Here is a 14,596-nt window from a genome sequence, read left to right on the forward strand (position 1 = left end):
CCAGTCAAGGACATTCAGTTGTCATGGAATTAATCAGGAACAGTTTTTGAGACTCTTTATCTTTAATATATTTGAGGTGTACACGCCAACTGTTTTGTAAAATGTCCCACAATTTGGATTTATTTAATAGTCTCCTAATGGTCAGATTCAGGTTATTCACTTTTGGCAAGAATACTACATAAGTTATATTGTATTTCAGGGCAACGCATTAGGAGACTAAAGGATTTGAAACAAGGAAATAATATAATTCTACACATTAATTCATTAATTCATTCACTCATTCATTCAAGAAAGATTACCCTGCAAATAAAGGAAGAAAATAAAAAGTTAATCAACTAAGAGACTTGTGCAACAATCTTCCCTTCCAAAATTGTGAAGGAAGCCCAGTGAGGAAGGAATAGATGTAGATGTTAAAAAGGTGTATATGACAAATCTTGTGACCAGGTCAGTGGGGAGGGTGCAAAAGGAGGGAGGATCCAAATTAAACAAACTTTGTATAATAAATAAAGTGCTGTTTTACATAAGCAACTAAAACACTTTATGCCTACTCCCTCGGCCCCCCAAAAAACACTTTAGAAATGCATTCTTGAATTTAAAATGATAAAATCAATGGTTTAATAATCTTTTGTTTTCAGTTAGTGTCATTATTGTGAGAGGTCCTGGCCTTCTCCTGCCTGTGGGGAGAATTTTCTTGGCCAGCCCGATTCTGGAGCACTGCTGTTGAGAACAAGAGGAATGGAAAACGGGGGAATCAGAGAACCCATGAGAACAGTTTAATGGGTTCACGTTAGGGAGGGCAGAGAGGCAGCATAATGTAGTAAGAGCATGTAATCAGAAGCCAGACCTCTTGGGTTCGACCTTATGGATTACTTATCTTCCCTGTGCTTTGGTTTCTCCATCAATACAACAGACATAATAATAGAAGGGACTTCACAGAGGCCTGCGAGTATTCATGCATTAATACGTAAAGCATTTAAAGCTGTACCTGGTACATAGTACAACTAATAGCTCTTTTATTATTAACACTGATAGAAAAGAAATGCATAGGCAGGGAAAGTAAAAGTGCAGAAGGCGAGCACCAGAGGACACTGAATTTGGGAGAGACTGGGAAGAATAAAGTGATTATTGAAATCACACAGACTGAAAGGACTCGAGGGAAAGGGAAAGAGGATTTGAAGAAGGTCTACATGTATGAAGGATTCCTACCCTTTGTAGATTCTGAAATTTCGGTAAAAATGCTTTGTATTTATCTTTTGGCTCTGTGTGGTATTCTCAGATGATGGCCTCCATTAGAGATAATCCTTAAGGCAGAAGCAAGCAGACTGGCTTAATATGAACTGCTTAGTAAAGTTATAAATGTGTCAACTGTTACCTCCACCACAGGGTTTGGAACACTGAGACCAGCTCTTCAAAGCCCACTCAAAAGTGTCTAATTCTTCCTGGATGACATTGTTGTTGTTGATTGTAGGTGCGGAGTCTTCATGGATGATGTACTTATATGTAAGGCTAGAGCGGGTATCATTCTCCTGAGGTATAATCTAACGCACACAGGAAATAGACATATGTAAATCACTTGAGAGTTGTAAATTAGGAATGAAAAATTATAAATATTTCAGAATATTGCTCTTATTGAAACTGGAAGACTTTCAAGTTGTTTCTAAAAACATGTTTTTATTTTAATCAACTAAGGTACAAATGTGCCCTGTTTAAGAAAAAAACACACACACACACACAAAACCTTAAATATATAAAACTTTGACCATAAAAAATATAAAAATACATACACTGAGGAGTAAAAGTTTGTATTATAAAAATAATAATTTTATAAGATTCACTGTAAATTTCATAAATTATATATCTCCTTAGTGCATTTAAAAATTATTTTTAAAGTGTTTTGTTATGATGAGCAAAATAATAAAGTTCCCTTCAGAAAATATAGATCATAGAAAAATACAGGGGAAAAAATCATCCATAATTATACTAAACCAGAGAAAACTGAAATACTTCTATTATTTTAGGATATACCCTCAAGATAGTTTCATATTATGTGTATGTGCACATACACACATACTTTCTAGACTTGCTTATTTCACTAAATGTATTATGCACATTTCTCAAGATAGTAAATATTATTTAAAAATGTAACTTTAAATGTCAGCACAGTGTATAATCCTAAAGGTCATGCACATTATTTAACCATTTACTTATCATAAATATTTGTATTGATTAGAATTTGTCCCTACCTTTATGGTAACTTGGGGCTAAACAGTACAAACACCTCAGAATAGTTAGAATAATCATTACTTTCATAATCAGATAGTATATGAAAGTGCCCCAATTCAGCACTACCTATTATATAGTTTTCATCTTTATTAACTGGGCAAAAGATTGTTGTTTTGGTTGTTATTTACTTAATAAATAGCAAAGTTTAATTTTCCTGTTTGTAGCCATGTGAATCTTGTCTGCTGTACATTGCATATTCACATCATGTCCTCTTTTTGTGAAATTGGTATACATCTTTTTTCTAAATAATCTATGCAATAATGATATTAACTTTTTATAAGCATTGCAAGTATATGGAATTTTAAATTTGCTTTTTAATTTTGTTTAGAGCAAAGAATTATTTTAAAAAATAAATAGTTAACTTTCATGTACTTACGACGCATCATATAAGTGGAGAAATGTGCAATTCATTGGTATGGGTTTTTTTTTTAGTTGTTTTTTTTTTCTAGTTTTATTCTCTTTTTTGCTCAATCTTCCCCTCCCTCAGCTGTCAGCTTGCTCTCTGTCTATGAGTCTGTCTCTATTTTTCTTGTTCATTTTGTTCAGTAGATTCCACATATAAGTGAGATCATGTGATATTTCTCTTTCTCTGGCTGGCTTATTTCAACTAGCATAATGTTCTCCAGGTTCATCCATGCTGTCACAAAAGGTAAGAATTCCTTCTTTTTTTAAGGCTGAGTACTATTCCATTGTGTAAAGGTACCACAGCTTTATTATCCACTCATAATTCATTGGTATTTTAAACTAAACTTTTAGAAACACCTTTTGTTTGAGAAATCGAGGGATGCTAAATCGCTAGAAAGCTGGGGTTATCTGAGTTCTATTCTCTTTTCCCCTTCTAGTCTTTGTTTTTAAAAAAGCATTAAAAACTATGCCCTGGCCCTTACACTCTAGCCAGATGTCTAATGCTTTCAGTCCCAGACAACCTAGCCCCCATGTTTCGGGGCTCCCTTGCTGGGGTTCCAGTCTTTTAGGGAAGGAAAGAAAGATCATGATGATAGAGCACTGCTTGTCCACAAACCTCTAGGCTAGCTATAGGTCTCCTATCTCTCCAGCCCACATTGATCCCTATGTCCACATTACTATCAGTGAGCAAAGCCTTGAGGCCACCCACCGTGGAGGTAAAATGGCAGGGATCTGAGACAAGATACCTGTGTGGCTGGAAAAGAATGCAGTGTAGTTACATAAAAGTGAAATAGAGCTCTGATCTCCAATCATTCAAACTTAACAAGATTTTGAATATTATATATCTTGCTATAAAATCATCTAACCCATGGAACAGAATGATAGTCCAAAAATAAACCCACATACATTTGGACAATTAATTTTTGATGTAGGTGAAAGACAATGTAATTAAAAAACAGTTTCTGGTTTGTTTTTTGTTGTTTGAACAAATGGTGCTGGAACAACTGGACATTGTGGTGACTTCAAATGCTGTCCACAGATGCTTTGTACTTTCCCTCTCCATACATGCAGCTTAAATCCTCACCCCTCCCATGTGGGCTGGACTCACTGACTTGCTTCTGACAAACAAACAACAGCAGACAAGAGGGGATATCACTTCCAAGATGAGGTTAGAAAAGACCGATTCTGTCTTGGTCGTACTCTTTCACTTTCTTTGTCACCTGAACCACTTGTTCTAGTGGAAGCCAGCTGCCATGGGATGAGGACACCTCCCATAAGCAGCCTATGGATAGGCTTAAATGGTGAACATCCCAGGCCCACCAGTCCCCACAGGAATAGCTTAGGAGTAACCTTCTGAGGCCTCCCAACAGCCATTGACTGAGCTGGTAAGCCTCGAGGTGCTTCGCCACCGCTGACAGCAACCTCATGAGATACCCTGAGCCAGAACTAGCCATTTCATCTGCTCCCAGATACCTGATCCACAGAAACTAGGAGACAAGGAATGTTGCTTTGCATTTAGCCAGAAAATTGGGGTTAATTTGTTATGGGGCAATAGATAATATAAACATCTGTATGCAAAGTAAGAATCTAACATATCACACAAAATTTATGTAAAAATTAACTAAAAATGGTTCATAAACCTAAATGTGAAATGTAAAACTACAGAACTGTTAGCAAAAAAGAGAAAACATTTTGACCTTGGATTAGGCAAAAAACAAAACAAAACAAAACAAAACAAACAACAACTGTTAAAACCCAACTAACACCAAAATCTTGATCCATAAAAGAAACAAGATTTTAGCAAAGTTAAAATATAATATTTTGCTCTGTGAGAGACTAAGAGAAAGGAAAAAAATTATAGACTAGAAGAAATATTTGGCAAATCACTTATTTTACAGAGGACTTATTATATCAAGTATATATAAACAACTCTTAAAACTCAACAAAAAATAACTACTTTAGCAATAGGCAAACGATTTGAACAGGCACTTTACCAAAGGGAAATAATTTTCAAAGGAAAAACAAACCCTTGGGATTGAGTGGGAAGATTTGGTTTTAGATTAGTGCAATATTTGTTATAGAGAGTCTAATAAATATTTGTACACAGAATGCAACACTTTTTTTCCAATCAAGTAGATGCCTTCTGCTTTCATCCATGTGGGAGTAATAGAGGTACCTTCCTGACATTAAAAGCAATAAAACTGGACAGAATTATAGGAGGGAAATTTGTGGGGGGAGACAGTGAATAATAGCAAAGGACAATGATCCCTGTGAGAAGAGAAAAGTGCCAGGTCCTGGCTTCCTGATAGAGCCAGGTCTGGCCCCTGGCACAGGTTGCTGAACTCCAGCCAAGACCGCATTCTCACTGAGCTGAGGGGACAGAGTGCAGACTATGGAACTCACAGGGCAGAGCACTAAAGAACAGGGGGCTGCATGGAGGGGTGGCCCAGAGGATGCATGAGTCCCAGGCGGAGGGCTGGTCTGTGCATGCCCGGGGCCAAGACACCACACCACCTACTAGTGAGTGGCTGCTGCGGGCCTGGGAACAGGACAGAGGTGCTGAGAGTCAGACGGGGCTGAGAGACCTGGGAGTTCTTATCCAGCCAGGGTCAAGAGGCCTCATCAACCCCCAGGTGTTGAGTTAATGCGCCCAAACTGCCAAGTCATAAAAACAAGGACAAAATGAAAAAGCTCAGCTGTAATGAAGAATAAACCAGGGCCCTAGGATCAGAGGGAACTGACTGTCTGTCAGCTATGATAAACCCAACTCCTATAAGGAAGGTGACATAAACCAAAGGCCCTACAACTCACCATCTATCATGTCCAGGGTATAATAAAAAAGACTGTTGAAGCAGGAAAATGACTCATTAAAAAAATCAGTCCATAGAAGCAGACAACGTGAAGATGCAGGACTTAAAGGAAAAATTAGACAAAATGAGTGGAAATATACAGAAATCTCAGCAGAGAAGCAGAAATGACTCCGGGGGAGAAAATGGAAATTCTAGAAAAGAAAAGCACACCAGCATCTGACATGAAAAATTTACTGGATGAACTCAACAACAGATTGGAGACCACATAAGACACAGTCAGTGAGCCTGAACACAGCTCAACAGAAACTCTCCAATCTGAAGAACAGAGAATAAAAGATCATACAGCATAACCAAAGCCTGAGAGACTTCTGGAATAATTTCAACTGGTTTAACATACATGTAAATGAGTCCTAGGAGTAGAGAAATGACTAGGCGGGTGGGGGGGGGGGCAAACAAACTTGAACACATAATGGTAAACTAATCCAAAATTGGTGAAAAACTTCAACTTTCAGAGCCAAGATGCTTGGTGAATCCCAAGCCTGATACATACAAAAAAGGTCACAAACTAAGCATAAACAAACTATTAAACAAAGCAAAATGACAAAGAAAAAAATCTTAAAAAGTAGCCTGAGAAAATGGACACTTTGTGTATAGAGCAGCAATATAAATGAGGCTACTTCTTATCAGAAATTATGGATTCTAGAAGACAGACACTACATGAATGAGTCAAAGATGGCCCCTGTCTATTGGCCCTGAGGTTGTCTAGTCCTTCACCACAGGCTGAGCCTCTTTAGCTTAAAAGCCTGCTAGCAGCAAACCCAAAATTTTATATACAGTTGTTTTAAATGTAGCCCAAACAAGCTTGTTGTTAGCCATTAGAGGTAGCTTGCTTTGCAGACCCATATGAAACTGTATCCAATATCTGCCAACTATACGTGAAACTGGGGCTATAAGGATCCCAAGCTGCTGCTGCTGCCCCGGGAGCACTCAGACCCAGAGGCTCCCCCTGTGCTGCCGAGCGATATCACCTAGCTACATAAAGCCCCTCTCCACTCTCTTCTCTCATGGAAGTTCCCTTTCTTTTCTTCCCTATTGGATGGTGGCCCTACAGGCAAACCTGCTAAGGTGTCACCAGTAAAGCTTTTGTATGTTACTGTCACCTCATAGTCATATCCTTGATCAGCCCTAACATTCCTGGAACTCCCTGCAACATTGTAAAAACATCTTCAAAGCACTGAAAGAGAAAGACGAACTAGCAACCAACAAGTTTGTATCTAGTAAACATATCCTTTAAGAACAAGGGTGAAATAAAGATATTTTCAGATAACTGAAGGTTGAGAGAATTCTTTGCCAGCACACATACCCACACTACAAGAAATGTGAAGGGAAGTTCTTTATATTGAAAGTGAATGATACCTGGTGGAAAGTCAGACTTATAAGAAAAAATGAAGAATGTTGGAAATGGTAAATATATATTTTCTTGTCTTGATTACTCAAGCAAAAAATCATAATACCGTGTTATTGGGTTTATACTGTACATATAATTATATAATAAAATATATGGCAAAGTTGTCAAAGAGTGGAAAGAAGCAGATAAATGGAATTATAAAAAAAACAAGCAACTAAATATTCCATGTTCAAGATAAAAGTGCTTTCAGATAAATAAATAAGAAAATTACAGCTAAATCAACTACACATAGAGAGCCTGTAATGCCACATACCAAAACAATAACAGGATCGTGCAGAGGTCCATCTGTGTGAAGAGTTTCAATGTCATCTTCAATATTATAATCCCATTCCACACCAAGATCAATGAAGGTCCGTGACTTGGCTTCTTCCCCTTTGCCATTTAAAATATAGTGGCCTGTAGCCTGGTTCTTAATAGCTAAAGGAAGGAAAATGAGTAACCAGCAGACATTTTATTTTATCAGATTGCAGCTTTGATGATCCCTATTAAGTCTATCTACCCCCTTCTATAAGTCAAAGACTGTGTTTATTAGCATCAAACAAGTCAAATTGAGTGTTAGTTCTGCTCTGAGTCCCTTTTCCTTCATTAGGCATTTAAAATCCCCAAGAAGGATTTCTAACTAGTCAAAAACAATAGCAAGACGGTTACACAGAAGATAAAAATTGGGAAATGTTCCCATTTGAAAACACTGTCAAAGAGGTTAACAGTTTCAAACTCACTCAATCCTAGACATTTCCTCAGAAACCTGGAAATACTTTGAAAATAATGGATACTTCTATAATAATTAATATAAATCATGTATGTTAGTTCAGCATATAATGGCTTATTATAACATAATGGTTTATTTATTACTGTGTATCTCTTTCAAGTTATTCAAAAGAATCTTCTTTAGGAAATTACAAACAGCCATGCAAAGGGATCTGCATGTACCAGTCAGAAACTGGACACAGAACAGATGGTGGGAAAATTTTTATTAGACTAGTAAAATTCACATGTGGTTGCTTTTCAGTCAAAAAACTTAAAATGCAATACAATTAAGGAGAGGCATACAGTATGGCATCAACCAAAATATCAGAACTAATTTGTCAAAATAAATACGGCAAATTTTTCTGATATTATTCCTTACTTTAATGCATTTTAACATATTTATTTTTTCTTATCTCCTAATGCAGAGCAAAAATGCACATGTACAAATATGACAGATGGTTTTTCTTTCTTCATGAAATAATGAACCAATCAAAGTTCAACAAAAATTAAATCTCCATTTTTTAATATTTCTTGTTTTAAAGGAAGAGTAGTTGGGAGAAATGACCAACAAAATCACACAATAATGCATTTATATATAACTTCAATCATGCATATCTATGTGTATGTATATATGTGTGTGTATATATATGTGTATATATGTATATATGTATATATATATACATCTATAGACATAAATATCTATATATATCTATATATAGGTTATATAGATATATATATACATATATAGATATAGATATATCTTTGACAGTTCCATGTTTAAATGCATGTTAAAGCAGAGCCAGTGGACAGAAACACTTACCAAGAATATGAGGAGAAGCCTCGTCTTCTTGGATTAACACATGTCTAGCACCAGGGGGTATATCAAACATCTTAAGGTACCCTTTGCATGTGTGGTAAATTTTGTAGGAAGCAAAGGAGAAAACAAAAGCGACAACCTTGGTTAGCTGAGCATTCCGTTCTCACTGTTCCTGCACGCAGAAGAGGGCATACATGAACTGAAAGAAGCAGTTTCAGAAATTAACTTCAAAGCACTGGTAGCTTGTGTGACATCTGGCATGAGATTAGGGGCTACACTCCCTTTTTTTAATTAAAGAGGAAGAAAAGAGTTGATCTTGTTTCTAAACTACTAGCCATTTATCTTGTGTTGACCTGTGAATTGTGTCAACAATTCAGGCAAATTCTATACTTTCCTGTGTCCCTCTACTGTGATTTTAGTTTTGTAAACCACTCTTTGGAAGTGCGGCCAATTTTTAGAGTATTTAGTTGAACTTCTGAAAATATTTTATCAACCTCTATATTATTTCAAAAGTCTAAGCAGTGAGTACAGATCGCTAAACTTCTAATTAGTAAGTTATCTTCATATTTAAAATCCTGCCTTATTCTAAAGAAATATATAATAATAAAAGCATAATATGCTAATTAAACCAGATGTCCTTCTGGACTTCCTTCCTTCTGGACAAAGCCGCAGTGGCCGAGGGCTGGGGCCAAGGCCCTTGCATGAATTTCATGCACCGAGCCTGTAGTTCAGTTATAAATACACAACTGCTGATGGACTTGGAAAGAAATATGTTTTCTATTTGTATATGGACAATTATCATCTACCTATGGGTAGATTGATCCAACTTTTCACATTATTCATTAGTGGTTTAACTAATGGAATAGTAATTTTGGGGTCAGGGTTTCAGCACCTGAGCCAAGGAAAGTCCAGTACAAGAAAAGTACCATGTTTGCCTAAGTGTGCAATGGCTACGAGTAACATGCTTAAGAAGCTAAGGACAGCAAAACAGCTTGATTCCATTTATGGATGCCCATCTTTCTGCAGTGTGCGACAACTTACCCAGTACATTTTTAGCTTCCCTTGTTTCAGCAAGAGAAACATTACGAGCTCCTTTGGGTAAAGTGAAGGCGCCTCTTGTCTTCCCTTAAATAGAATGTCTTTAATTAGTGGAGGTTTCGTGTTTATCAAAGTCTTGCTGTTTCATTGACTATATGATAAGCTATATATATATGTATATATATTATTAGGTAAGTTAAAAATATGTTCTGTAATTTTATATGTTGAATTCCTTCCTTCTGGACAAAGCCGCAGTGGCCAAGGCTGGGGCCAAGGCCCTTGCATGAATTTCATGCACCGAGCCTGTAGTTCAGTTATAAATACACAACTGCTGATGGACTTGGAAAGAAATATGTTTTCCATTTGTATATGGACAATTATCATCTACCTATGGGTAGATTGATCCAACTTTTCACATTATTCATTAGTGGTTTAACTAATGGAATAGTAATTTTGGGGTCAGGGTTTCAGCACCTGAGCCAAGGAAAGTCCAGTACAAGAAAAGTACCATGTTTGCCTAAGTGTGCAATGGCTACGAGTAACATGCTTAAGAAGCTAAGGACAGCAAAACAGCTTGATTCCATTTATGGATGCCCATCTTTCTGCAGTGTGCGACAACTTACCCAGTACATTTTTAGCTTCCCTTGTTTCAGCAAGAGAAACATTACGAGCTCCTTTGGGTAAAGTGAAGGCGCCTCTTGTCTTCCCTTAAATAGAATGTCTTTAATTAGTGGAGGTTTCGTGTTTATCAAAGTCTTGCTGTTTCATTGACTATATGATAAGCTATATATATATGTATATATATTATTAGGTAAGTTAAAAATATGTTCTGTAATTTTATATGTTGAAGTCAAAACACATATACAATAGTTAGCTAATGCCAATAAACTGTTAATAGTCAATGAAAGTAAGACTGAGCATGAATGAAAAATGATATAGGTGATTTGAAGGTGAATACTTGCAGATTTCATTTCCCAGCAACTCGAATTCTGTATGGCACCGCTTGCTTAAATGTTTCCCTGTTGGAAAAGGTTAATTAGTCTATTGAATGACTACCACAGACTTAGTGCAAAGAAGTGGATGTTAGATTATCTTTGAACAGTTTGAATCTGTATGGCTGATGAAAGCTTTCTTCTTTTCTTCTGACCTTGATTCACAGGTTTAGCATAATTTTTGAGGTGTCTGCAAAAAAGTATCACTAGCTCATATTAACACAATATATAGGATAAATGAGTCTAAAAAATTTTCATTACATTAATTCACTCTGGAAAGAAAACAAAATGAATTATTTTACACCTAAAATAATAATATATAACTGCAGTAAATCACTTCGTAAGATGGAGAAAATTACATTTTACTCCACCAACCCATTATTTATTTTTATATATAACATTCTAATTCTGTTTGCTTTATTAAAATAATATAATCAGCAAGAAGGCAATATTTGCTTTTTAACAATGTTCAAGGTACAAAACATAGTAAATTATCTCACAGGAATAACAAAGACATCAATAACTACAGCAAAGAATGCCTAAGGAAACACACTGGAGTTAAGTCACCTAGCTCTGCCACCCCCAGCATATCAGAGCAAAGCAGGGATGTGTGGAATTGACTTGAGTTGGGTAGCTGATGTATAATGAGAATAAAAAGAACTAAGAGAATTATTTCATTTGGATGAAGACCAACTTTTTTATAATTTCTTTTCTCTTAAATTACCACCACAACATATGCTCAAAGTACACCAAATCGTTTTGTGTTATTTTGGATGATATAAGAGAAGTTTCTCAAGGGAAGCACCACATCAAATTTATTTTTAAATGTCAAATTATCAGAAATATTTGCCTAATAAATACTTATTGAATAACAAAATATTTGTTATAAACTAAAAAAAATTTTTGTAATAAGTGTTTGCATCTAATTTTTTTATGAAAATTCCAATGGATAATTATGAGACTCCTAATATCTTTTCATATTCTTTATGTTTTTGTTTCACCTGTTGAAATTTACCATATCATATGCCTAAGACCAGGTCATTAATTATATAATGAGCACAAAAGTTCACATGCACAAGCAATTATACCATAGGTTATTTTTGTTTGTACCTCAATTTTGTTTAATATAAAATTATAAAAAATATATGAAATATGGACCCTAGATTTATAGACTTAAAAATAGGAAAAACCTGTTCACTTTTAAAGTAAAAGAAGTAAAACTAATGTAATATTTTAAATCGTATCTAAAGTTTTGTGATTTTTTTACGTTCTAACAATTTATGTACAATAGAAAGTTCAAAATAAGCATCAATTTTATTAGATCTAATGCATTTTATTAAAAGCAAAATAAAACGAAACAGATTTTAGCTAACTACTATAATTGATAGTGATTTTACTTGTTCCTTATCAAAATTTAGTAGATAATTTTTTATCATAAATGCTATGGAGCATGAAAAGTTTTTTAAAATATTTCCTTAAAAGGTTATCTGAATAAAAATAAATCAGCAGCTAATGTTTTATTATGTTTATAGAGAAAATGCTGCATTCTTAAACGAATTCTCAAAAAATACAAATCATAGAGAAGGATACTAAATCCATCAGAGGCCTCATCTTACCAAGCTTCCTGGGAGTTCTGGTAAAGGTCCCCTTCACAGTTCGACAATGAGAATTATCTCCTCCACAGACACCACACTTATCCTCAACCTTGTTAGAACCAATTTCTTTATCACAGCCCACTTTCTGGGGAGAGAAGAAGTGAAATGTGGCTAATTTTAATGTGTCAAGTCAAGGTCCGTATCCTAGAGAATGATGACTTTGTTTAATCAGGATCCCACAGTTAAGCCGCTTGCACCAAACTTTCTTTCTGGCTCTGATTTAAATACCTCAGTCTTTTAAAAGAACTACTGTGCAATCAAATGACTAGTACTCCAGATAAACTTCCCCCAGTCTAATGACCATCATACACAGTCGACATCATTATCAAAATGTATTAAGCACAAATGTTGTAGTAGATGCTGAGGAGACGAAAAGTTAGTGAGTTTCCCTGGTTGCTCTCATATTTATAAAAATGAATAATAAAACTGTGAGTTGTACATTAGTACAAGCTTTACAAGTTGGCTAGGAATGGAAGACAAAACTTTACCAAAGTGGTAGAGACATTCACAGGTCCCTGAAGGAATCGAGTTTGTGGAAATCGATTTTAGGAATGTGGAGGGATTCAAACAGAGCCATGGAAATTGTGTGTTCACATAAAGTGGGTTCAGAGAACAATATTTAGCCATATTTACACCAAAGGAAAGATGGTGCAAAGCACAGGCTGTGCAAGGCCTTGAGTGTTTACATTTTCACATTAACGTAACTGGGAATTACTGAAGGTAAAATTTCTGAGCTGGGGCAGCTCCTAACGTAAGTCAGTGTAGGATAAGAGTATGTGGCAGGCCACAGCACTCGTAAGTTTGAGGTGAAAGTGGACAGAAGAAATAATTATCACACATCCATTGATGTGCGAGACATGGGGGAGGTAAAAGATGACCAAACACAGATTTTACTTTCAGGGAAAATTCAGATCAACTATGAGGCACCTGTGCATGTAAGAGTCATTAATATAACACTAGTTGTTCTGAAGTGAAAAGAAATCAAACAGGAGCATGTGTTCAGTTAATAATGATAGTCCCCTATCAATTTAGCATGATATATGAACATGAGTAAGAAAAAAACTGCCTTTATAAAAGAGATTAAATGGGGCCAAAAAATAGTTTTTGCATCTTCGCTATTTTTGTTCCAAGAAAAGTTTCTATTATCTCTTAAACAAAATATAAAGTACGGAAAAAAAACCTTCCTTTTAAAAAGAGATTAAATAGGGCCAAAAAAAATAGTTTTTGCATCTTCACTATTTTTGTTCCAATAAAAGTTTCTATTATCTCTTAAACAAAATATAAAGTACATTAAGCATTGAATTTTTTTAAAAAAGTGTACTTTAACAGCAGATCGCTACTAGTCAAAAACTCAAAGCAAAGGCATTGTTCCCATGTTGTATTCCCAACCTACAGACATCAGTGACTAAGGAAAAGGATTTGGCTGGAAACTGGGACGACTACAGTTAAGTCTTGATTCGGCCAGTGAGCAAAGTTTGATTTTATTAAGTGCAGTTTCTCCCAGACTTAGTCTCGCTAATGAGCTATTCATACATTTACATCATAATGTGATGTCCCAGATATGAAGTGGTTTAAACATTCTGAAAATATGCAGATGAAAGACAGTAAAAGTAGAATTGCAGTATATTGCAGGGAGCTCACCACACACTCTCCTCGCACACATATGCTGTACGGGTCTTTGTAGGAACAGCGCGTCCCATCGTGTACCAGCTGTTTCATGTAGGCAACATCGCCAGTCTCTTTGGATTGACAGTAAAGGTGGCATCTTTTCTTGGCTGCATGAGATAGAGGATTAAATCAACTATGTAAAGTGGTATATTTGAACAGTATAGTTTATTTTATTTTTTAAATGTAAAGTTTCAACATGATTTCCCGAAAACAAATTAAAAAAAAAGGTATAAATAAATAAAATAAAGAGAAGAAGAAATTACACATATTTAACATATTTGTTTCAACCAGGGTGACCATATGATTTAACATCTAAACTGGGATACTCTTGAGAGTGAAAAAGGGCTCTATTAGTAACTACACAGGGACAACAGGTCTAAACTGGAACTATCTCAGCAAACTAGGTTGTGCAGCAATCCTGGATTTAACCACGGCTCTTCAAATGCTTTAAATCAGAACCACTTTGCTTTCAGTGGTGCTGACAGCGCCGAAAGGGTTTCTCTTTCATTTAACCCAATGACCTAGTACACCTTTTGCCTTTGTATAATCTCAATTAAATTTAATATAATTTCTGTGACTCACTTCACCAAAATAGACTGAAAAAATAATAATGCATTTCTTCTTAACTCCAACTTTTAATTCCTACATGGATGCATCTTTCTTTTAAAACAGCTTTTCACCTGAACTCAGCAGTGCCCTATACCACATGATAA

General features: G+C 35.6%; 1 protein-coding gene across 1 annotated transcript in view; it reads right to left on the bottom strand.

Moving 5' to 3' along the window:
• The window catches only part of ADAMTS3 (ADAM metallopeptidase with thrombospondin type 1 motif, 3), a 145,168-nt gene that overhangs the window by 12,165 nt on the left and 118,407 nt on the right, over window positions 1–14,596 (bottom strand). The window contains exons 12-17 of the mRNA XM_014529494.1: window positions 13,857–13,990; window positions 12,177–12,300; window positions 10,531–10,587; window positions 10,192–10,275; window positions 7,220–7,383; window positions 1,373–1,538 (exon numbers count right to left, since the gene is read on the bottom strand). Of these exons, the coding sequence (XP_014384980.1) occupies window positions 1,373–1,538; window positions 7,220–7,383; window positions 10,192–10,275; window positions 10,531–10,587; window positions 12,177–12,300; window positions 13,857–13,990 (729 nt within the window). The remainder of the gene's footprint in view (window positions 1–1,372; window positions 1,539–7,219; window positions 7,384–10,191; window positions 10,276–10,530; window positions 10,588–12,176; window positions 12,301–13,856; window positions 13,991–14,596) is intronic.

Source organism: Myotis brandtii, unplaced genomic scaffold (genome assembly GCF_000412655.1).
Source record: "Myotis brandtii unplaced genomic scaffold, ASM41265v1 scaffold681, whole genome shotgun sequence".
Lineage (NCBI taxonomy): Eukaryota > Metazoa > Chordata > Mammalia > Chiroptera > Vespertilionidae > Myotis > Myotis brandtii.